This window comes from Apis laboriosa, unplaced genomic scaffold (assembly GCF_014066325.1).
Source record: "Apis laboriosa isolate Shangri-la unplaced genomic scaffold, ASM1406632v1 scaffold188_cov152, whole genome shotgun sequence".
NCBI classification, from domain to species: Eukaryota; Metazoa; Arthropoda; class Insecta; order Hymenoptera; family Apidae; genus Apis; species Apis laboriosa.
In genome coordinates this window covers 215,235-241,945 of record NW_025222224.1, presented here as the reverse complement: position 1 = coordinate 241,945, position 26,711 = coordinate 215,235, and the positions used below count along the sequence as shown (strand labels likewise).

At 31.2% G+C, this 26,711-nt stretch overlaps 2 protein-coding genes across 2 annotated transcripts in view; both read right to left on the bottom strand.

Annotated features, from left to right (window-relative positions):
* LOC122711777 (tyrosine-protein kinase transmembrane receptor Ror) overlaps nucleotides 1-21,233 on the bottom strand; it is a 276,507-nt gene extending 255,274 nt beyond the window's left edge. Inside the window, exon 1 of the mRNA XM_043930820.1 lies at nucleotides 20,374-21,233. Coding sequence (XP_043786755.1) covers nucleotides 20,374-20,446 — 73 coding nt within the window. The 5' untranslated portion in view covers nucleotides 20,447-21,233. The remainder of the gene's footprint in view (nucleotides 1-20,373) is intronic.
* A 522-nt stretch (nucleotides 21,234-21,755) lies between these two features.
* LOC122711786 lies at nucleotides 21,756-26,667 on the bottom strand. The gene is made up of 12 exons (XM_043930840.1): nucleotides 26,350-26,667; nucleotides 26,023-26,164; nucleotides 24,831-25,212; nucleotides 24,304-24,396; nucleotides 24,148-24,226; nucleotides 23,907-24,078; nucleotides 23,388-23,469; nucleotides 23,211-23,315; nucleotides 22,958-23,114; nucleotides 22,364-22,573; nucleotides 21,992-22,061; nucleotides 21,756-21,919 (listed from the first exon to the last, which is right to left on the bottom strand). The coding sequence occupies exons 1-12, from the start codon at nucleotides 26,412-26,414 to the stop codon at nucleotides 21,860-21,862; spliced, it is 1,617 nt and encodes a 538-aa protein (XP_043786775.1). The 5' UTR covers nucleotides 26,415-26,667; the 3' UTR covers nucleotides 21,756-21,859.
* Between the last annotated feature and the right edge of the window lie 44 nt (nucleotides 26,668-26,711).

Sequence of the window (26,711 nt, the reverse complement as noted above, 5' to 3'; positions counted from 1 at the left end):
GTTAATGATAATGTGATGATGAGATGTATTTCTTTGTCGATATTTTTTATTTTAATTATTATTGGTGCTTTATTAAACGAGTCATTAAGACGCGTTAATATTAGATAAAGATTCGATAAGCGAGCTCCTTTCATACGTCCACTCGAAAGACATTATTCTAACCCTTATTTAAATTTATGATCGCTAACATGGTCCCAAATTGGGAAACTTACTCTATGATCTCCGACCTCAGGGGTGTTTCAGTTTAAACACGTTTCAAGGGAGGTGGCGATTCACCAATAGAATTATACAACTATTATGCAACAAACTAACGGTTAATCGAATTTCTCTTTGCTTAATAATAATAATAATAATAATAATAACGAAATATTTTTTCGAGAATCTTCAATAACCCATTACCAAAAAATCTTTTTTCGAATTTATCACCTTACAAATATCTTATTTAAAAAAAAAAAAAGTGATCATTCCGCAAATTTTCAACAAATATGAAATATCCCACGTAAAGAATCCATCTTCAAAAATTATCCTCTAATGAAGGCTCGTCAATCGAAATATCCCAATGGTCGCTACGCAGATACGTGCAGTATACCATCAATATACATCCAATCAAGCAAACCGGAAGGTAGATGATTCGTAGGCAAACCGGCGCAAGAATTCGCATAGCTGTATTCCGCGGGCAGAGGGGATGGTGGTAGTGTATCGAGGCGAGCGTGTCGTTCGATTCGATTAGCTTTGTCCGGGAACGGTATTCGCGGCGCGCATATTAGCAAAGGCACGCAGCCGAGGGTGGACGGCAAGGGTGGGTTTGGCCAGGTATTCCTTTCGGCCGGCAACCCTAAGCGAGTTAATCAACGAGATGCATTCAGAGGGAGAGAGAGTGGCATCGCGCACGAAACGCGGCATACCGGCAAAAAGGAGCAAGCGGACCGTGCACCCAAGCACAATGGACGGAGGCCAGGATATTCAAGCAACGGGGTTAAACCTCATCCCCTTGGTCCAACGCGTTCGATCAGCGACCGATCGAATACCGTTTACCTACGCGGCTCATGGTATTTCGACCAACGAAATTTCTAACGAACTTGAGAAAATTCGAAACGAAACAACGAGCGATCACGATGTGAAGAGGAATGAAGAAAGTGTACGAAGATGAGTATCGGGTATTCACGATGAATCTACTCTCGTAGGAGAGTACGTTTTGTGACAAAATTGTGTATTTTGTATTTTGTAAATTATGTATCATTTTGATCGTGTACGAATGATTAATTTAAGTTGTTGACTGATGAGAGGTAAGAAGTTACGAGAAGTTCAATGTGCTAAGTGAAAGTGATTAATTTAAGATATTTTGTATATTATATTTTGATGTATTTTTTTTTTTAAGAATATTTGAAATTAAACTCGTTCTTTCATCGTAAAATTAACTTTAAGTTGATTTAAAGTACATGAACAAGTTGAAACGAGAATGATGACTGTACTAATTCGATGCGAGTTAGTTTGGACTGATATAAATTAGAGTAAATTGATGTTAATTGAACCGAATCGAACTGATCCAGGCTACTCTTAACTGTATTAATTGTTCAATCGATAGTTCTTTGAACAATATTATCAATTTAAGGGGAATTCAAGTTATAAATATACGTATATATATCCACTTAAATCTAATTCATTCTAATTTTTCATTTTAATTCTATCTTTTCCCCGTAACGATCTATCTTTTAATCTATGATATATTTCTAAAATATCCCGATCAACAAAATTATTCGAATCATATAAATAATTAATAAAATATATTTCTTCAAAATATATTTTTATTTTATTCTACAACCATATATAAATAATTCATTCGGGGAAAAAAAATCATTTCATACTTTGGAATTCGTCAAAATCCCTTTTCATCGCTCGCCCCAATATTCCGCGCAATGTAACATACCCTCGTAAAACCTCATGAAAAAAAAAAGAAGAACAAGAGAGAGAGAGAGAGAGAAAGAAAAAACAAAATTTAATGCATCAATCGGATAGAACGAAACCGTATTGGACATAACGATTTTCCAAAACGCTTGACAAAAGTGCTTTAATCCGAAGATACGGGGAAAATCGAGCTTCACCGATCCGAACCGGAAACTGTACCGGCCAGATGCGATCGCAATTGAACTATCGCCGATTCGTAGCGCGGGAAATCGGCTAAATCAAAGGGATCGTTCCCGCGGGCTCGTCATTCAGAATGGAACGTATCGCATACCGAACATTATCCCTGTGCTGAAAAAGCTTTGCCAGTAGCGCACGTATCCACCGATCTTTTCAGACCGTTTCGAGGCCGGATTCGGGAACGAGAAGCAACAAAAGTGGCGACGAGCCCATCCCTCTCCCCCTCCCCTCCCCCGACCTTTCGCTTTCCAATTTCCCCATTAATTCCCCTTCGATCATTCCTGTCGCTCAAGCTTAAGCAGAAAACCTATTCTCTGTCGCGATATATTATTCATACGCGTACCCCGTGCTACGTTAATAATCCCGCCCTCTGACTACACGCTCGACTATGTATATGCGCGAATAACTCTCCCGGCTATAAATATCATCCGGCGGATTAAAACGACCGATTCGAAATGTCTCTCTCTCTCTCTCTCTCTCTCTCTCTCTCTCTCTCTCTCTCTCTCTCTCTCGTTTTTCGACCCTTTGAAGAAAGGAAGGAAGAAAGAGGGAGAAGGAAAAAATGCGGATGGAATTCGATGGATGAGAGTGCGGTTAAAATAAACTGGACGGAGCAAGTGTCTTTTTCTTCTTCTGCGATAAATAATTAAATATAGAATATTATAATGTCGATGTGTGCTAGAAAGATTAAATTTAAATTAATGAAAAACCACGGGGATTTGATGTAATTTATTGACATCTTAATTTGCTACAATTCATAATTTTATTATTTCGTTATAATTATTCGATATTAAACGATCGTATTCGTTAGTATGTAAAATATTTCCACGCGAAGATGATGAGTTTTCAATTTGATTCGAAATTGTTATTGATATAATTAAAAAAAATTCTATACTTTCTACTTCACTCATTTAAAATCATTCTCTGATCATTATAACTTTATTATATCCATTTCTGAGATTATTACACGGATATCACACGAGGCGTTATGTGCGAGTAAAAGGACTCATGCGTCAATAATGCAGTTTCGGCTAAGTACTGTCGGCTTTGTACTATGTTTCGTAGTGAATTTACGCGGCGCGCAAATTTAATAGCAGCCATGCGTGCGCATCAATTACGATTACTCGATGCGACGTAATATAGGATTATCGATCGACTGCCACGCACTCACGCTGTTATATATATATACATATATATATATACATATATACATATATATGTATATATATGTATATATATATATATATATATATATATATATATATCGGTGGGACGATAATAACGCCGGAACCCGTCGAATTGGGAGGATATTACTAACGATTTTAATTAATTCCACGATACACCGCCAAATCCCTTGCAAAACGATAGCCCTCGCCTTGCCCGGAGGCCGGCATAGTCACCCCTTCAACCGTTTCCCAGTGTTCTGTCTTTCAGTCTGTGCGCTCCTCTCGCCTGTCTTCGAAACGCGTGAAACGACGGAGAAATGGAAATTGGACATCATTTTTTAATCAATTTTATATCTTATTAGGGATATATAAATTAATTCTGATTTATGTTGCAATTATTTTGTATATTTTTTGCTTGAAATATGTAATTGTAATCTACATATTTATATTAAATGGATGAGAAATTTTTCAAAATATTTTGCACATAAAATTAAAAGATTTTAATTTATCATTTGATAAAGAGAAAAAATAAATTTTTTTCGAATACAAGTTTCTTCTTTAGCTAGTGATTTACCGTTGTTTTCCATAAAAGTTATAATTTCTATCGATATTAATTTTCTTCAGATGAGAATAATATGATAAAATCTCTATTTTAATATTCTTATAAATTTTCATTCAGAATCAAATATAAAAATAAGAAACCTATAGATTATTTTTCATTTTTTTTAAAAAGAATCAAAATAACATATTATGCAAGTATTTATATTAAAAGAAATTTTTTTTTTAAATGTAGTTTAATTAGATTCTGATAAAAAAATCCCGATTCATCTATCATCGCGGATTCATCAATAATCTACGTTTTTTCTATGTCAAACGATCGATTAAAAACGATTCATCGCGTCTCTGACACATCTCTGACTTTTTCGTCTTGAAAATTCATTCACACGAAAGATATCGTATCATTCTTCCACCATATATCTATCATATTCAATTTTCGAACGGAACATGCATGGGACCGACATTCGTCAAAGTTTTAATAGATTGTAACATTATATTCATTAGATCATCCAAAAAATCGATTGCTTTTCGTTCATTTCTCAATATCAACAAAAAAAAAGGACGTTGAAATCAATACACTAAATATATAATTTAATAAATATGCAATAATTTTATGAATTTAATTCACAATATATTTATATAAATATACATATGAATTATTTTTATTTCTCACTTTGAGAAAAATTAAAACATTTGAAGCATAAAAATACAGGAAATTAATAAAAGATGTTAATTGAAAAATAATAATATAACTTAATTAAAAAATCTTTTTCTCCCAAACAAAAATTCAACGACAAAAAAACTCAACGAAAAACATTCCCATGTTGCGTATTTATCATCGTTAATTGAAAGCTCTGCAATATTACCGAGAACGATGTCGATTTCTCTATTTCTCAAATTTAAATCAAACGGCAATAATAATCACGACAGATAGCAATGCCGGTGTTCCGAGCGAAGGGATGATATTTGAATTGACCGGTCGGATATTAATTATAGCTCCATGAAAGCGAGTATCGCGGTGAAAGCGTTTGCTTTCCCAACAACGGATTCCGCACGCGTTTTAGTTTATTTCGCCGTGTGGTCGCCGTCCCAAATCCACGCGCCGCGATTTCTCTGGGAAATCGGAATACGCAAAATTCCAAACCACCGCGAAACGACTTCGTGTTCCGATATCAAAGTTCCATTCGCATATCTGCTACTCGATTTCGAACAATAACCGTCCGGATCACTTCCAGTCTATCATTTCCACTTATCCAAAGCAACGAAAGTACATTTACAAATTTCGAAAATGAAAGAGAAATTTTATCGCGATAAAAATTATTAAGGATGGTTTTATCCTTGCGAAAGTTTCGAATTTTTTTGTATAATTTTTTTATACGCGTGTTTCGAATTCCTTTGTTATTCTTTTTTTTTCTTTTTATAGTAATATTTAACAAAATGGTATTATTGAAAATTTATATAAATTTTTCATATAATATATCATATCAATCCATGATTACGAAAACCGACCAATTATAATAGCATTATCACGCGTCACGATCATTAGGGAGTTTTCATCAAACATTATTGTCTTCGTTAATTAACGCTTGAACCATGGCTGGAAACAATAACAAGCGGAACAAAAACGAAAAGCGAAATCTATGGTAGACGGGTGAATATCTACGTGCAGACATATGCATCGACGATGACTCTTGAAACCACGAAACTCGGATGGTGAATGTGAACCGGTCATAAAACAGAGAACTCCAAAGGTAATTTTCATTCATAGAATATTTAATTTTATAGTCGAAACTGCGTCGCGAATTACCATGAACTCATCTTGTTTAATCAGTCTGAGATTACACAGCCTCATTTTCCAAGTACTGAAATACAATTCAAACGGTTCCCTGTATCCGGATTAAAAGGGATCATGGATTAAAAGGGAATTACATTGATATAACAAAATTCCGAACCTCAAGGATTATAATGCTACTTATTCTTCTACTAGAGTATTCCAATTGAAATTTTATTAATCTGTTTTATTATTCTAATGACCAGATTTTTCACGATTAACGATAATGTAAATTAAATAATTTATTATGTTGGTTGGAAACTTGCGAATGAAATTTTGTAAAAATTGACACAAAAAAAATAATAACATTCATTTGAGACTTCAGTTTTGAATAAATCAACTTTTTTAAATAAAATTTTTTAAGCAATTGCATACAATTAATTAGCAATAGTTATTCTACATATATATGAAAAAGAATGAATTTTCTCGTTTCAATCCTTCTTCTTGAGAAAATTGAGAATATATCTTACATAGTATCGAGAAATAGTCAATTATTTTTATAAAAAATTGATTTTTTCAATGAAAATAAATCTCACGTATATTATTCGCGGTTAAAAATTACGCGAACAATAAACGAATAAAATAAATCATTAGAATAAATTTAAAGAAAAATCTATCAAAGAAGAGTATATCCTTCATACAACGTCATTTCCAAGCATATTCCTTTCTTGCTACTTCTCTTTGAAAGAAAATAGAACCTCGAGGGACCAGGAATAAATTCACCAAGACCAAAGATACATTGTGTCGCGTAGGCGGCTGTGCGAAATTGGTTTTCACCAATTCCTTCTCAACATTTCTTTACGAGCGCTACACGTACGCGCAACCTTATCTCCAAAATTTACCTCCTTAAACGCAAACTCTGGATCTTCTACAAATATTCTCACACCTAAAAAAAAAAAAAAAATAACGACATAAATTTCTCGATTCACGGAATAAATGCTGGAAAAAAATCGAACAAAAGCTGGACAAAAGTCATTTTCAGAAGCAAGCTTTCCTCTCTTCCAAAAAGAAAACTGGAATCACTGGAATAAATTCAAATTCTGTTCGCGTAATAATAATCGGTGTGAAAGCAGCCGCACACCGTTCGTGCATAACGAAGAGTAGAGCCACTCAACCAGTCGTCAGACAAGATTCGCTAATTGGGATTAATTCGCGCTAATTAATTAAATCACGGAATGCTCGGGTGGAAGATGGCGGTGGGTGGTGCGCGTGTACACTGGTAATCGGGTGCACGTGTGTACGCGTGTTTGTGCGCGCGTGTGGATGTGTGCACGCAACGAACCGAGGCCAGAACTTTGTGACACGCGTCGCTGATAAAATCGCCAATTTAATACGGCGAGAAACTGCCCGCGCGGAATTCAAAGTCTGATCGGATCGAGAATCGATCGGACGTTAAAAATTTACTGGCTGATAAAAGGCGTACGTTATCCATTGATAAGGACACCCATGAAAATGGGCGGAATTTAATACTTAGAACGCCGGGAATTTTATCGTACGTGATCGAGGTTATTCTGAATTTTGAATCTTCTATTGATTTATTTAATAATTTTGATTTAATGATATTCGAGTTAATAATTAAGTTTTATCGGATGGAAAGTAGAAGAAGCTGAAGATTAAAAGGCTATATTCGTTAAATATTTATTAAAGATTTAAAGATATCTATGAAAAAAATCTAACAATAGTTTTGAATCTAGACAGTCATTCAATTAACCTTTCTTCAATTTCATCAATCAACTAATAACTAAAGTTGACATATTGAATCACTAGAAAAATGTAAGGAACGAAAGAGATATTTTTAAAATATCAAAATTTATTTGATTAAGCAATATAGATTGAATCAATTTTATCAAACGCCTCTCGGCGGAACTTTGATCAATGCTGTGTAAGAATTGGAAGATCGAAACTAATTTCCACGATATCTGTGAAACGTGAAATCAATTAAATTTCTCGTATCAATTTCTAATTTTGATATATAAAGTATGCAATCCTTGTGTAAAAAAATATTAACAGAAAATATTGCTCTGAAGATTGATTAAAATAAAGAAATTATAAAATTTAAAAAGATAATCAGATTAGTTTGAAATTGAAATGGGTAACGAATTTCTTTAGGGAAACAATAGGACAGGAAAAAGGGCGAGAGACGAATAATCATTAAATGAAAAGAATCTCTGATGTTCGTATTTTCAAAAAATTTTTTTATAATGAACAAACTACAAGCTGGTCGAGCTGTCAGTCAAAGTATAAACCGAGAATAATTCGATCGGTTTCGAATCAACATCAATCGCAGAAACTCTCTGCAGAACTTGGTTTTTTAGCATAGAAAAACCGAATATCGCCTTTCTGCCTTCGTTCATATTAATTACTTTCACAAACAGTTCTGTGTGTTATCTATGGTAAATACAAAATCTATAAATACGGGAATAATTAAATTTCTCGATGATAAATATTTAACTCGATATACCAAGAATTCCTGTGTATATACATTATCCGATTCACTATCCAATTCCACTATTTAATCCGTACAATAAAAATTTTTTCTTAAATGATGTACATAAAATGAATGATATATTTATTTCTCAAATTAAATTTTAATATGTTTCCGATTACAATTATTAAAATTCTCCCATTTTTCCAAAGTTTAAACTTACGTAAAATTTAATATAAGATCTCAAATTAATTTCCTTAATTTAATAACATTATATTACACATATCCAACAAATGAATAGAAAACATTATTTTCGAATTTTTTTGTACAAATTCATTTAAATAACTGTAATTTTTCGCCGAACCGACATTATACTAAAAATAAATAATGAATTTGGAGAATTTTATTCTGAAATATATATTCGCAATTTCTAATTATGAAAATATTCTCGACTATTTTTTTTTTAACGGACGATTATATCGAAAATAAAAATTCATTAATTCACTCCAATATGTACTCGCGAAAAATATTTCTCGAGACCAACTCTCGAAAATTTTTCTTTGAAATGTGCTCGTATCCTAATTATAAAGAATATTCTCATCATCAACTTTCGCTAACACTGTCGTATTTATAAAATAAAAATAAAAAAATTATTTTCATTCACTCCTATTGCCAGTGTAATGCTTCCTTGAAAAACAGAGAACAACTCTCTCTCTCTCTCTCTCTCTCTCTCTCTCTCTCTCTCTCTCTCTCTCTCTCTCTATTTCTCTCTCTTTTAAAAGTTTTATTGTCAAACTGTATCCATATTCTACAGCTCGTAAAATTTATACACGCTCCAGAAAGTTGCGTTTAGAAGACGAGATAATTAAAAGCGAGCCCTATAGCCAGTTGGTACAGCCGAATAAAATGGAATAAAAAAAAAAGAAGGGGGTGAGAAGAGGGAAGAGAAAGCGAATTCGACGAAGCTCGGTGAAAATAACGACGGAAAACGACTCGCAGATGTTAACCGGTGCTCGAGGAGAGGGGGAATACGCTTTATTCGCAGATTGCACCAGTTAAAAACTGTCGCCAGAAATAACAGCAACACGCGGGGCGGGTTGTATTCGTTTCGTTCGGGCGGCGGGCCCGAGAGTTAAATTTGTAAGATGCCTCCACTTACTGCTCTTTTACTAACCTGTTGACTGGGGAATTTAAAAAAAGAAGAGGGGGCAAACCTCGTTACTAATTCTAATTTCTTCTTCCCGCTCCTTTTTTGCAACACTTGGTTACAATGTATCCAAGTGATTTTCGTTTCTTAACCCCGGAGGGCGAGGCCTGATGATTTTCGTCCGGATAAATTTGGATTCTTAGTAATATTCTTGCAATTTTTCTTAAGAGATTTTTTTATTTTGCCATTTTTCGTTATTATTACGTATTTGTAGTTTCTTACATGTTTAGTAAAAAAAGTTACTCATTATTTATTTAGATTCAATTACAGTAAACTCATACTCGAAAGTATTCCCCTCAATTCTACAATTCGACCAATAATTAGATGAATTTCTTTATCTTAAAATATAAAGTAAATTACGATGAATCAATCAATTACGGAATAATTTTAAAATAATCCTTAATATAATTTCTTTATCCTCAAAAAGATTTCGATTCGTCTCATCAAAGTCAAATTTCCATAGAAATCAAAAGATCGCAAAATTTAATTAACGGCTTTTCGTTCGCACAAAGTAATTTCTCGTCAGAATCGAATTACCTACCTAAGAATTTCCGATCGGCTATTCTGAATACTAAAAAGCTCGCGTATGTACCTATCGAACACGAATACACAGTTCAGGGAACAGGGTTTCGCCCGAATTAATAATCTAGAAACGTTTTATTAAGGATGTCGATAAGGAAATGCTGACGCCAGAGGCGCGCGCACTTTTCCAAACAGTTTTCTCGACGAGATAAACTTTCTAATTATGAAACTTGGACCAGGGGCTAAAGTATATCAGCAGCAACGGATCAAAGTGATACTCAAGATCAGGCTCGGCAAAAACTTCTCTTAATATCGGCTGGAAACAAAACACGAAGTTAACTAAAAAAAAAAAAAGGGGGGAAATTCTTAATTTTATCTTAACTTTTTGCTTTCTGAATCTATATTAACATTCCCTTGTCAATGCTTTTTTGATGCTTTCGCACGAAAAAGTTTGTTTCTTGTCAAAGACAATTTTTTTTATGAACGAAAATCACAAATATATTTCGTACTGCAATCATCAACATTATTGATCAATTTAGAAGAAAGAAATAAATATAAAGAGTATCTTTATTTTTTTTTATATATATATTATAAAATATTATTTTAATCCCATTGTTCATATATACAGGAAACATTTTACAAAAATTTTATTATTCATACTTCAATTTAAAATAAAGAATCGATTGAACATGTAAAATATAAAGTAAAAATTACGGAATGCAATCATTTACTAATTCTAATGATTCCTCGATATCCAAATTTTATGATTTTAAATATCATGTTATCACATAGAAACTTCTACGTTTCTCCTTTCCTTTTAACACGATTAATCTCAAAATACAATTTTTACAACTGAATTACACTTTAAATTAAATCAATACAATATTTTCTCTCTCCTCTCGGTTTTTATTTAAAAGAAACATGTTCATATATACTTTATTCTGCCTTGTAACAAAGAAAAATCGTAGCGAAGAACAAGACTCGGTTAAGTTCTTCTTAAAGGCGGTCGTAAAACATAACCCTGAACCAGTATACGAAAAACCATGACCACAGCCAAGGAAACGGCCGGGAGCGCAATGACCGTCATAAAGAACCGCGAAAACGCGTTTTCCGGTTCGAGCATCCCCGACAGGGTGGCAGCACTGGCCGATGGAACTTACGTGGAAGAGAAAACCGTCTCAAAGACGATCTAAATTTAAGTTTCAGATTTATAACGCCCTCGCTCGCCGGCCATTGACTTTTCTCGGACTCACCCCGCGCTCCTGCTTCCCTTCACCCCCAGCCACCCCTGCGCAGCCTGGATACGACTCTAACTCACCATTTTTCCCTCCTTATTCCGTCTACCCGGGACTAGGAATAAATCATGCGAAACGGAAAGTGAAAAATGACGTTTCGAGCGGTAAATCTTTCGGATCATTCGATTATTTTTATCGCGAGGGTAATTGGATGGAAGAGTGTTGGATTTTTGTTGCAAGAAAAAAAAATTGGAAGATATTATTGAAAGTTTAGAGATAAGTTAATTTGGATATCTTTTTTTAGAGGGAAATTTTTTTTAATTTGATTTTGTTATTAATTTGTATTTCAAGTTTGGGGTGGTGAACATTAGATAATGAAATGTGTAGAAGTTGAATGGTATGAAAAATTTGGTGTTATTATAAAGATTGAAATATATGGAAAATAGTTAAAAAAATGGATGTATAATTAAGACTATGATTTTGATACAAGTTGATGATATTTGATATAAATTATGTGTATCATAAAAATGATATATGATAAATATGAGATCTAAAGAAAATTACTTTTTTTTAATAAAGGCTACAAGAGAATAATTGAGATTCTGGATTTAATATAAATTGAATGTTGTAAACAGAATGATTAGAAAAAAATATATCTGATAGAATTATATTATATGCTGTTAGTATATGCTATTAATATAACAAAATGATGGTTTGATGATAAATTGAGAAATTGATACATAGAAAAATTAGAAGATATATGAAAATAGAATTTTTTCCAAACACATATGAGAGTATATGATAATAAGAAAATTTAATAGTTGAGAAGCACTGATCTATTTATGGCAAGTGAATTAATAGTTATATGGAAGATACAATTTGCATCTCAACAAAGCATTTCTGTTGTGCATATCTGTTATTTCTGATCGTAAAATGTAACAGATGAGAAAATAAACGAAAATTATGGAGATGTAGTTGACGTCAAAGTGGAAACGATCGTAAAAGTTATGTACAGAATTCTTAAAATCGAATTTTTATGGATCATTCGGTGAACTTACGTAATTTTTTTTAAACAGACAACAATCCGTCTCGAGGAATAATATTGTAACTGCAACTCATTTTTGAGAAGATAAAAAATTTCACTTAATCATACTTGATAATTCTAATTTAAAATATATTATAAATTACGAAACTAAAAAATAATAAATTAAAGAAACTAAAAAACATGAAAATCAAACTTTAATAATCATTACTCATTACATTCATTATTAGCATACTTTTCTAATATTAAAATATGAACAAAATATGAACAAAAAGAATCACAAAATATATGGAAAAAATTTTATATAGAAAATAAAATTCTAACAGAAGATTTCTAAAAAGAATATTATAGCAAAATCTTTTCAATTCCACGCTAAACATCTTATTGTTTTGCAACTTTAACAAACTGTAACAAAAGAAAGAAAGAAAAAGAAAAATCTTTAGAAAAAGGGAGAGGATAAGTAGATTTCGCATTTTACAGAATGAAACACCGGAAAACTGAACGACCATCATCGAATCAACAGCCTCAACTCCGGTGTCCAGGAGTACGCACGAGCAAACAGCTGTGTCGTCTCGTTGAAAGGGGAACAGCGGAAAGATTCGAAATATGTTGGCAAATGCCACATCCACGTATCCCTCATCGATTTGTACGGCGAAACGTTACACATCACTGTGTTCCACGGCGAAACGTGGAAGGGAAAACAGAGAAAAACAGGAAACGCAGAAGCACGCGGCGTCGACATGTATAATTCAGCCAAGTTCCCCTCAAACTTTGTCATCATTCGCGTTTCCACATCGATCGTATCCAACGTAGACTCAGTATAAATATTTCCGTACAACAAGATGCGCTTCCACTATGTCAATGATCGACGAGGTGGTAAATCGTGCATCGGAAAGTAGAAGGATTACTCGAGAATTTGCAACGTTTATCGCGCGTTCTATGGACTAAAGCTGCCTACATGTTGGAACATATTGCATGCAAAGATTCGAGCGATGGGTTTAAGTCAATGGTTTGTTATTACGCTGAAAGTGTATAGCGTTGTTCCAATGTCGAGCGAGGTGATGACTTAAATCCATCGCTTGAGTCGAAACATGCATCGCAATGTTTCAACGTATTTGTATAGAGACAAATGTACATTTTTATTAGATTGTTGGAGACGAATCGATGGATGGAATTTAAAAAGTACAATTAAGTTAGAAATGAAATTGAGGTTTTGAGTTTAGAAATCACGATGAATGTTTGATTGATTGTATTGGAAGGTGTTTAAGAATGTTGGAAATGAAAAAATTATTAATTGGAATATAGATAAGGAATCAGAAATTTTATGAATATTAAACAATGGAAGCGTAGAAAAATCTCGAAAAAATGTTTGAAATCTATAAATAGATTCTTACAAATCTCATTGTGAATGAATATCAATAGATACATTTTTATCAAATGAAACATTTATTTACATAAATAAAAACACATAAATAAAATCTTGCCAACTTTCTACCAGAGTTTTAATATAGATTGTGTAAGTTTAAAAAGAAACTTCCTTAAAGAAAGTGTACAAATATGTACAGAATTACGTGGAATCCTTTGAAAAGGAAAATTCAATTCTGGTCATTATACATAATCATAAATTTCGTGACATCTTGAGCAAATTCTTTAAGTTTCATTCTTTTCTCGTCCATTTCTATCGAACTTCTTTCGATTCTCCTTCCTTATACTTCTCAATAAGAAGAATCGTGAAAAAGAACCAAGGGTGAAATAAATTCGAGGTATAAAATATTGTTAACGAATAGTTTATCTATTAATTTAGGAAGAAGGCAATGCTAATGCTGTTACTAATTTGAAGAATTATAGTTATTAGTCGAAAATATCGATTTCTAATGTATTAAAGAAGAACTATGGACTCGAATTAGATAAATTATCGTCTATAGATTATTGCAGTTCAGATGGAATGTTTCAAATTCAAAAAAAAGGAGAAAAACTCTTTAATTTTCTAATTAAATATTCTAATTTTGTATATTTCATATTTTCCAATATCTAAATTTTCTGAATTTTCAGATTATCTGATTGTTAACTTTTAGATTTGAAAGAAGTCAATATTAAATCTGGCAATCAATTTTTCTTGATCTTATTAATTCATGTCACAACATTTCAGCAACATTTCAACAACGTTTCTACAACTCTCATCACAAGTTCCTCTAAATTACTTCATTACAAACTTAATCCTCCGATTCGTTGCTTCCTTTCTCTATAATAGCAATCTTCATCACCTTTATTTTTCTTATCCTCAAACGTCTACAGATATATTTTGCATTCATAGGCGTAGCCAAAACCTCAAACGTCTACAGATATATTTTGCATTCATAGGCGTAGCCAAAAATAAATGAGACACTTACACCCTATATTCTTACCTCGTATCATTTTTTATGATCTTACAAATGTGAAGGTATTAAAATTTATAACTGAAAATAAAGTGTAAAGTGCAATCTTGGTAATTCGAACCTCAAAAGAAAATCCAAAATCTTTGATTCATCAAGATTCAATTCAATTCACAAAGGAAGATTCGACGTATAAAGTTATAATAATTTTCATATCGATTTAATTACAATTCTAATTCAACTAATAATCAATTGAAGTTTAGAATTAGACGATAGATAAAATGATACGATCTAGCTCTCAGTTTCATCTAGCAACATAAATTGCTCGTGACATAATAAATAAGCTTTACGATCCTTAAATAATCCTCCAAAGATATCTCACGAATTTATTATACACCTTGTATACAAGTCTCGTCTACTTACACCTTGCACCAAGTAAAATTGAACGCGAGCTAGCAAGATACGGCGAAGGAAGACGTAACGACGAGCGGAACCGCGCTTTTTGCGCTCGTAAATACCATGGAACGCGTCTGTAAAAGTCGTTGCTTCTCTGGGTGTAAGGTAGTTACACGCTTACCGCCATATTTATTTCACCGGCGCGCGAAGATGAGTAATTTAAACGCGAATCGATAAACGTTTTGCACTCGGCCAAATAAATGTTTAACGATCGATAACTCTCGCTTGATCGATTTGCCATTTATTTACGAACACATTATCATCGGACGATAACCAGAGGTCTATTGCCAATAAAGTCACGACGATTATCTTGAATGGCCTCGACTTCGATCTTCACGCAAGCTTGCTCGAGGCATTGATAAATCGTTTCGCGGCCTAGAACGATCTAGACATTGGTTCAAAGTTTTCTGAGAGTGTGACTTCCTCTTAAAAATTGTATATTAAACTTCGGGAATAGGATATTGTGATTTATATGTTATATAGCCAATATGGAGGAAGGCAATATCTATTGAAAAATTTATTCGCAGCAAATCGATGTAAACTTTGATGGCTTTGACTATTAATATTTTAAAGAATAGTAATGAAGTTATTACTTTTCTCTCATTTCTATTCGATGTATTTTCTCTTAAGTAAATGTTAATTTTTTCTTTTTTTTTTTTAACAAAATTATTAATAAAATTATATTTTATTGCCGTTTATCAACGAAGCAAGACGCACAATATTAACAAGTATCTAAAAATACAAAACAAGTTCTACATTTTTTTTTTTTTTTTGTAGTTACTAGCTTCATCCATAGTTGGCCAATATAGAAAGTTACGTTCTGCACCGAGTTTATAAGATTGATATTTTATTCATGACAAATATGTCTATAGTAACCTAAAGGGTTGCCCATATCGAGAGGATAGTAAACTTTAATCAGGTTCACATAAAGTATATTTTAACTTTGATTCTAAGCTTGTCGGAAACAGAGAAGTATGTTGTAACTTGACTCTAAACATAAAAATTCTAGTAGTAAGATTATTCGATGTTTTAATACTTTGTCACATCATATAGTATTGAATGAAATAATATTTGAATATTTCGTATAATTAAAATACACTCTGTTCTATCCTTCCTTCGTATTCTTGGCATTATTCCATCTCATTATTATTTTAGAACTTTCTATTCTCTATTTTCTTTGTATTACTTTTATTCAACGTAAAATTTCCCTTATACGCGATACATATATATATTATTTCTACATTTCATTGCAAATTGCGGAAATTCCCTAAATTAAAATTCCCCCGAGACTCCCTCTAATTTCCAACTTTCGCACAAAAAAATATCAAAAATACGCTAATATCCTCCCCCCATAAATTCCAAATATTCCCCTTCCTTCCACGAAACTTTAAATTCCCTTCTCAGTTTCCCTACTTCCCAAATAAAAAAAAAAATGATATAACACAGTAATCTCTTTCAAACCTTAAATAACAAACTCTCCCCAAAATCCTATTACGTGCAACGTGTATATATTTCTTCTTCCTCTATGTTAAAAAAAAAAAATCTCGTCCAATTTTCATGACGATTTTCACAAGGGGATAGGAAAGGAAGACAGGAAGAAGTACGAACTTGTGAGCTCAGGTCGGAATAAAAAATACGGGAGGATTAATCGTTACGAACAATTAAACTAAACGAGGGAAGGGGTGGGACAATGGCCGCGCGTGGACTGGTAATTAAAAGTGAGCCCATTAATTCGGCTTACGGGCCCTGGCCGCGTTTGAAATTGTTTGCAAACTAAAGTACACGTCGCCAAAGCTTTTAAATGCCCGTAATTACAGGTCGGGTGTCCAGTTGAAATTAGAATAGAGAAACGACAAACGGGTAATAAATATAAACGGTGGAATCGATTTCTATCTATTCGTCTTTCCCCGCTGTTCGCGCGCGGGGAAGAGAGAAGAAATTTTCATGGAAAAAAAACTGGTAAAATTGCGCGTCTCGCAACACACGGCTCGCGAGTGAATTGCATTCAAATTTTTATGAAGCCCCCACCCGTTTAAAGCTCCCGTGTTTCGAGTGTTTCGTACGTTTCGGCAAGCAGAAAATTCACATTTTATTGCTGCTTTGCCGAGCTATTTTCGCGTGCCTCGTTAAATATGTCTCCTCACTTGTGTTAAACTCGCTCGAAGAAGGGACAAGGTTTCTTATCATTGTCACGAGTCGGCACGAGATCACGTAACGCATTTGGAAAATTTTTGGAATATACCGTGTATGAGAAATTTATCAACACAAATGTTAATCCATGAATTAACCGACGATTATTAAGAACTATTAAAATCATTATTGCAATTACAAACGTAGTATTTAATGCTAGAACTAAATATTTATTTTATCATAGCATGAATAGAAACCAAGTTAACGAAGCTCATATTTTAACTTCTCCTCGAATAAATGATTATTACATCATTGATATTTAATCCCTCTCTAATCCAACCAAAAAATTTTCCATGGAAAAAATTTTATACATCACCTACTACGTTTTGCTTTGAAAGTTTTTTCTTACCCAAACTCGTACTTCCTTCAAACTCGAGGAAAGTAGAAATAAGAAATTACATCGAAAAGCTTCCACTAAATTAAATTTCGCTCCACGAATCTCTCTTTCCGCCATCCATGCCAGAAAACGAAGATCGTGGATTAACGTGAAAAATTGGTGATGATAAAACGGTAGAAAAAATTCTAGCACGCTGAATTCGCAATCGATTTCGCCAACTGCGGGGCCAATACTTGGAAAGAATCTCGTTTAATCCGGCAAACTAAACATCGAAAGTTGGTCCTTCCGTTCCGCGGGGGAATACTTATGCAGTTCGATCGATTTTTAAAGGAATAGTCGGGGAACTGAGAAGTTCCACGAGTCGATGGACCCCGTTGCCACTTGTTGAATGTTTATAAAGCGGAATGTAAGTCTAAAGTGGCCACCCAGATATTTTCCGGTACACGTGTCGCTTTGAAGAAAAGGGTACGATTGATGTATGCAAATCTTTATAGCTCCTTTCTAGCGCTTTTCCTGTGTAAAATATAAACTGCACGTTGGTGAACAGATACTTTATATTACCATAAAGTGGGTGAAAAAGATTTCGAAATGATAGTTGAAGAAGGGCTAAGATTAAGAAATAAACGTATAAGAGATATTATTTATGTGAAGAAAGACGATATTTATATTATACTTATGATATTATATTTATGAATAATAAGTAACAGATTAAGTTTTAATGGTAAAGTTTTAATAGAATATTTTGCTACGAATCTGAAAACATTTTTGTAATTTTGAAGTTCCTATGGATATATGAACATGTATAACCTAAAGACAAAATTTATTTCAATTGAAGGAATACGATAATTATAAAAATATTAATCTTTTATAATATCAAAAAAATTAAAAAAAAAAATAAAGAAAGAAGAAAATGTATAAATTTTTGTCAAAAATTATTCGATAATTTTAGAAAAATAAAACTAATAATTAAATTATGCGAATGATTCATTATTTGTATCGAACACAATTTTTATAAATCATTTCTCACTTCTAAATAAAATTATAAAAGTTTCTCATTAATACTAATGCGAAATATGAAATATTATGATGTATAAAAAAATTAATTGTTAAATTATTTACAAATAATTCTAAATTCTCCATCATTTTCTCTCTCAATAATTTAAAAGAAATTGAAGAACCGAAACAAAAAAGAAAAACGAAGAAGAAAAAGAATAACAGGTACGTAAAAAAAAAAGAAATAAGAAATTTGCATGATATCTCACAGTCTCATCTTCGATTTCTTTCATATTTTTACATGAAACAAAACAAGGCGGATTATCTAAAACAGATGAAACGGACATTTCTAATCCGGATCACGCGTGTCCAGAATGAGATCGAACTTTGGAATGGGATTCGAAACGACGGCTAGACCGAAATGAACCCCGCATCGACGTTTTTCCATTCGAATTTCGGCACAAGCTTTGCCTTTTCCATCTCTCTTCTCTCTTCCCCTGTTCCCATCCCCATTCCTTTTTTTTTTCTACAGTGAAAAACGGTCATGCGGCTGGGAAATGCGAGAACTCGCATTTCGAGGCACGTATTGGTATTTATTTTCGAGGAGACGTAAATATTCTGCTCTTTTTTCCCTCCCCTCCCCCTTTAATTCTCTTTGGATTCGTTAGATATGCATGGTTTGCAATTCGATTTAGTCAAAAGTTTTGCATAGGACGGCGTTGTAAAATAAAATCCTACATTTCTGTTTGCTCGTGTAAAAAAGATTCGAATTGATTTGATTTAAAATTTAGAATCCTAACGACTCTAATTCGAGCTAATTCTTGTTTCTTTTTTTTATAAGAAAACAGAGAAATATATCGATGTCTTATTACAAGGCAATATTTATTGTTCATTATAATACGATTCTTATCACTGTTATCTGTAAGTAATTATCTGTAGGTACAGAAAAATTTTACATGTAGATATCGAATCAAGTTAGAAGATATGAATTTCATAACAGAAATTTGATGCAAGCTATTCTTTCTTATTAGAATTTCAAAAGAAAGAAAAAGAAGAAGTAACGAAATTCTTAGAATAAAAAGTTTGATTATTTTCCTTATTTAATAAAAGAAAAATTGAATATAATATAATATAAAAAATAATTCATTCATTATCAGAGAATACAAATACAATAAATGTAACATTCCTATTTGTATCCAGAACGGATCTAAAAAACAATAGAATTCAACTCATCATGATTCCCTCAATACAAATAGAACCTATATAAATATGTTTAGGATTCCTTTTCTTATTATGTTCCTCATCACTTTTCAATGTAAACGATACGTTCATAATCATCATAGTACCATATGCTTTGAAATATTTTGTATTTATATTATAAAAAAAATATATCATTTCTATTCTGAAGCTTGTCATATTTTCCCTCAATAAAATTTAACCGTCAAAAGTAAATTAAACGAATCTTTTATATTTTATAATAATATTCGAATATTACAAAAATTAATTGAAAATTAATTTTCGTTTGCTAATATTATTCCTATTTGTATTTATGAATAAGAAATTTATATCGAAATTTATGAAAAAATTATGGTTGTTAATTTGACTAACAATATGGCTAATAATAATCAAAGCTCTATCGATTATTTCAATTATTTATCGATCTCAAAGATATGACGTCATATCTCTAATGAATTGAATAATATAAAAATAATTCCTTTTAAAAGAAAATTATTTCATATTTCTTATTTTTCATTGTATATGTAATTAATATATATGCCAAAATAATATAAGAATTATTCGATCTATCACTTTAAACATATTACATATATATAAATATATATAAATGTTGAAAGTGATGACACTTCGAAAGCTTTTCAAAAAAATGAATGTCACTCACCTTTTAATGTAGCTGCGAAAAGTAGCACGACGAACAGAAAGCACAGTTTACCGCAGCTTTGGCGTCCCATCATGTCCTTAAAGAGGAGAACACACTTCAACACCACAGTCAATTACGAACACGCGAAACGCAAGTCGAATATTTATTCGCAGTGCGCATTGTTCACTAATCGAAACTAGTTCTAATCGTATCGATATATTTCGATTCAAGAATGTCAATTATGACACATTCCCGCACATTTTCCTTCTTTCAAATTCACAAAACTAATGACGAAACTGTTCCTCGAAATCGATAAGCGTTAATCTCGATTTGTTTTGTTTACATAGTACATAATAACGCGGAATCTAAAATCTCATGCTTAATCGAAATATAAATTCGAAAATTTCTCTTGACTTCATAAATCTCAAATAGTCGGTTCACTTAAACTTCACGAGTGACATCTATCGATGAATTCGATCGATCATTTTAAAATCGACCAATAAATTTCTTGAACGCGCGAAACGTTCCGGTTCGCATTTCAATGAAATTCTGGAAGAGAAATTTCGCGCCGAAATTTCATTAATGTCGTAAACTTATCCTTGTTTTTTTATACTTATTTTCTTACACTTTTACAAATTTCAAAGCACGATTACTCAGATTTAACCGAATAAAAACAAAGGAACAGACATTTGTCACATGTGTCTTCACGTATAATGAAAAATTCCAAACGATTCGATTGTTACTTAAATCATTAGACAACGAATATTTTCAAGCTTGAATAAAATACGTAATAATGTTCACGTATATCACATCCGATATGAGATATTTACTATTTTTAAACACTTATGACAGTACAGATTCACGAATATTATCAATGGAACGACACAAAACACCTTTACCCTTCAACGTATCGCACGACACTGGCTTCCCTGCTTGCCGGAATCACCACGCTTACTAGAGACCAGATGGCGCTGCTGTTGCAACGCGTTTGATAAACCAGAAGATGCCGGCATTTGGTTCCACGACCCGGTTGCAACAAGTTGCAGCGCGTGGCTTCTGAACTGCACGCTTCGGAAACGTGCATTCATTGAATGCATCCGCACGTACGCGGACGGCATAACAAAATCGAGTGCGAACCATCTCTGTCGAACACAGTTGTAATAAAATTAAAACAATCTTTTTGCGATCTCTGCAATAAATGGGCTGGTGTTAGTAGATTTACTAATAAATTTACTTTTAATACTGGAATTTGTTATGAAAAAATTTTTCATTAATAATATCATATAACTTTTTACAAATAAAGGATTTTATAAGAATAAAAATTGTTTTTTTTTTTAATATTTTATATTGTTTAGAGCATTGTAGCAATATTGCGAAGTAGCTGTTTAACCAAAATTTGACTACTTTTAAAAAAAAGATTTTATTTGTAATTGACAGTATTTATTACATCATACATACTAAAAAATGTATAGATATTAAAAGATAAATGAAAACTTGTAGTTTCTTATTATCTCTGTTTGCAAACACTCTCCGTAGTTAATGAGCCATCTGAGCTATAATATACTTTCTGCACAAATTCAAATAAATTTACAATTATTTTCCATCCATACTGTTAAAAAAATTTTATTAAATTACGTACCCTGACGGGTACACGTTCCTTTCGGTAACTTGATAATGCCGCTGAAACCGATTTAGTTATTTTTCTTTTCCTAAAAAGGGATGAAAAATACAATTATTTAATGTATTTTATTATTTTAAACATTATTATTTAATGTTTAAATTTTAAAAGTATATCTTAAATTTTAAATAAAAAAATTAATCATTATTATATTTTATTATTATATTTTATTTATATTATATATTTATATTTATATATTTATATTATATTTTTATTATATATATTATATTATATATATTATATTATTATATATTTATATTATAATAGAAAATATTTTTATTTTATCAATCTTATAATAATATATTAATCTTTAAAAAATAATAGTTTACTTACTGATAACTTCTGCTACTACTAACATCGATCGTATCTTTACTAGTATAACTAATTGCAGCTAAACAACGCTCCTCGTCTAATTGATCCCGAGTTTTGCAATGAAATCTGTTTTTTAAACAATCCACTATCTTCACTATATATCCTTTACGAGGCGCTTTTGTACACGTGTCGGGTTCACAGTAATCTTTATTTTCGTACAAAACAGCAACTCTATATTAAATGAAAAAAAAAATTTGTAAGTCAAAAGAAAATAATTTTGTTAAAATAATTGTTAAAATATAATAAGAAAAATCTGATATTATTATTATTAAATCAAAAAATATAAAATATTTATAAATAAAAAAAACATTCATATTTATAAAGAAAAAGTCAAAGATATAATTTTTTATTTTACAACAATATTTTTTGAATTATTAAAATATTGATAAAGATACAAAATTAAAAAAACATATAAGAAATAATTTGATTGACATATAATCAACATATTAACAATATATTGAATATTAGAAAGTCTTCAAAATATTCAATATATTATAAATCTGTTTTATATGTTGCTTTTTCTTTATAATCTTTAAAAAATTCACTAAAACATACGCAGGATCAGGTTCACACGGGATACATTCATCCGAGTTTCTTATGAGGAATCTGTAGCAGACCAAGCTCAGTCCCACTAGTAACCATACCAACAATGCGCTCACTACGGCAATCGATATTAATTCTGTCGTACCAAGCGTGACTTCCGTTTCCTCCTCTAAAACCAAGAAAAGAAATTAACAGCAGAAACATTAGAAAGCACAGATCATAGAAAATTCAACAATTGGAGTGGAGCACTACTTTCTCTTCTCACCTTTATACAAAGGTGACACATCTTCCGGCATTGCAGTCGATGACGAGCCTAATTTGGGCATCACTTGATAGGTACCGCTTTTTCTTCCTTTCGCGAGACCCGCACCTGACATGGAAAAACGATGAATTACAAGAATGTTGTACATTGGAAAATTGCAAATAAGGAAAAGTATCGTACCAGCGTCCTCCAATGAGGTTATTACCCTCAGTACGCCGCCAAACGCTGGATACCATTTTTCATCATCGAGATGTCGTACAACCTGGAGAAATGATGAAAATTGTCTGATGATAAATTTGAATAATGTAATATGAAATAAAATATGAATTTTAGAAAAAAATAATATTCATTCAATCAAAAAAAAAAAATATACTAATAAGTGAACTATAAATTTTTTGAGTGACTTAAGTCTTTTTGCACATAATAATAAGATTAATAAATTGATAAAATTAAAGTTAGCTCATAAACTTTCTTTTGTTAAATTTTATGCAAAATAGAATAATTAAATGACTTAAAATTTTGTTATTAAATTTAATATCATGCAAATAAAATTTCATTAGTATTATTTGTAACTTGTAAAATATTATTATTATTATAGTATTTTGTGCAAAGAGATTTCTTGTATGCACTTAAACAATTCCTTAAAATGGGATATTTAAAAAAAATTGCCACTCTCGATCACAGCGACTCACAACGTACGGATTGCTGCAGCCAATCGTAAAAATCCTGATTAAAATTTTCCAGATCAGTTTTTTCTTTCGACTTCGCAGTGATGCACTTCACGCTAGCTATGTAGTATTTAACCAATGCAAAAGTCGATCGTTCACTGTACATGGACTGCAAGGTATCTTTCTTAAATGGTAAAGCGATACTGAAAAAAAAATTCCATTTTAACATCGTCCGTGTTGCTCATTGAACATATATGGTTCGAGACCGATACCTATTTGGCAGTACATCATCGTCCAGAAAGGGAAGAGGGATGATAATCGATTCCTCTTCTGCAGACTCATGTTTGTGTCCTTCAAATCATATAAGGATATATTTAATATTAAAAATATTTTTTAAATTGAAATTATATTTATCCTCACAAACTTACTAGAATTTTTACTTCTGTTTTTGTGTTTCAAATGTTTCTTTTTCTGTTTGAATGTGAAACGTTTTACATCTCGTTTATTGAATCCAATTGCAGCTAATAAACGAATGATAAAATAAAATAAATTACAAATTAGAATTAAATTTATATAATATACAAATTATAAAATAAAAATTAATTCTAGTCATACAATAATCAAAAATATTATTGTTATTATAAATATAAATTATTGTTATTATAAATATAAATTTACTATCTAAATATAAATAATGAATAAAAATAATAAAATTGTATAAATATATTTATGTAAAAAAAAAAATTAATTTTAATCTTTTATACATGAACAATCTTTTAAATTATTTCAATTCTTGCATTCACAAAATTTTACTCCAACGTTCAATATTTTCGCAATTTATCCCTTCTCAATATCAAACAAAACCATTTTCCCTGAATCTTCCATCAAGGCAATTATCATCAGTCCAAAATATCTGTGAATACCCTTTTAGAAAAGGTAATAGCTATTTTCTTACATGTAGAATAGGTAATAAGGCCTTCGCACGCGATCAACGATTTCGGCGCCGTGATCATTATCGGTTGGATTTTCGTCTGTTTTATATCTTTGCAAGAGTACAGCCAGCCATTTCCATCAGTCCGTAAGAAAATCTTTAATTGCTCGTGCAGTTCGAACAGCTTTCTCGCATTTCGGTATTTTATGTTTCCCGCATAATAGGAATGTTTAGTAAGGGGCAGGATGTAAACTTGCAAGTAGCCACCTATTGTGTCCGCCAGAGCTTTCAACATTAGATGCTTCGTTTTTCCTATCGATAGCTTACGCACGCTCTCGAAACAAACGTGAAAGTAATCCATCAGCAGAGCGATGTACTCATCGTTCTCACAATTTAAAACTTTCACCTGAGGAATCAGATATATAAATGGGGATGAGAGATGATGACTACTTGGAGTGTAAATCAATGATGGAACGATTTCGAACTTTTTTCAAGAAGATGGAATGGAAAGTTGAAGTATTAATAAACAATTCAATATATTTAAGTAATTTGTTTTTAATTTGGCAATTTTTATTGTTTGAGATGTTAGAAAAAACTTATCAAGGTTATAAAAAAATATTTATTCTTTATTTTTTAATCATTTATTTAAATGAAATTGAAATACATTTTGGAATGTTTAAAGAAAATAATATGTATAAAATCATCATATATATTTTAAAAAATACAATATATGTTTGTATCCTTTAAAATCGTGCTGAAATTAAAGAAAAATAAAAAACACTTCAAATATCCTCAAGAAATTAAGAATTTATATACTTAAAATAAAATGATAAATAAAAATAAAATGATAATAAAATAAAAATGATAAATAAAATAATTTTGTAAAAATAAACTATCTTATTTATGAAGGAACTTTAAATTTCTTAAATTTAATATTAAAAAATTAATTTAAAATAAAATAAAATATTATTTGTAAACTAATTGTTCGTAAATTAAATAATTAAATAGATAATTAAATTAAGTAAATAAATAGGTAAAAAGTATGAAAATAAATAAAAAGTATGAAAAATTTGTGAATGTAACTAAATAAATAAAGAGTAAAGGTTAATAAAAAACTTAATAATAATCTAAAATAAGATAGAAAAATTAATTAAATCTATAATTTAATTCTATTCATTAAAGCTTAATAAATAAAATAAGGTTAACACATATTTACCTTTGGTAACAAATCTTGAAACATTCGTCGACTATTCAAGATAATAAATTCCTCTGTGGTCCAACAATGTTTAGTAGCATCACTTTTGTCAAATAAAACCGTGCCAATATTTTGTTCATGTTTGAAAATAAAACCCATCACCCTACATTCATAATAATAGTAACTAAAGAGATTATATATTATTTAAAACATATTATTCTTAGCTTTATATTATTAATTAATTATTCTTTCTTTATTTTTTTATATTATATTAATTATAAAATAAAATAAAATAAATAAAATAAAATAAATAAAATAAATATGATGTTAATATTTATAATTGTATACCTTTCTATATTAACGAGAGTAGTTGCTACAAATACCCGAAAGAACCATAGGAAACATGATCTCATACTCCAATCGGTAAATCCCGATTAGTACGACTTTGCCTTGAAAAAATTTCCCTTGGAAAATTTATACCGAGCTCTTGAGTGTTCCCTAATCATCTCGCCACGACTTTCTCTCGTTTCTTATGCAACTGATTTCAGATCAATGAATCGTCATAAATGATTAGTGCACAATTTCAAGTATATAAATTCTTAATACGTAATTACTTCGATTTTGTTTTCAATGAAAGAAAAATTAAATCAATAGTTTCATTTCTTTTTAACTTTCTTGTTGTATTTACATCAAAATACAACTTTACATCA

Coding starts and splice junctions, on each gene's coding strand:
- LOC122711786 (XM_043930840.1), bottom strand. CDS start 26,414: ATGAGATCATGTTTCCTATGGTTCTTTCGGGTATTTGTAGCAACTACT. Junction 25,213..26,022: donor TTCAAGATTTGTTACCAAAG/GTAAATATGTGT, acceptor CTGATTCCTCAG/GTGAAAGTTTTAAATTGTGA. Junction 22,062..22,363: donor AGTAGTAGCAGAAGTTATCA/GTAAGTAAACTA, acceptor ATCCCTTTTTAG/GAAAAGAAAAATAACTAAAT.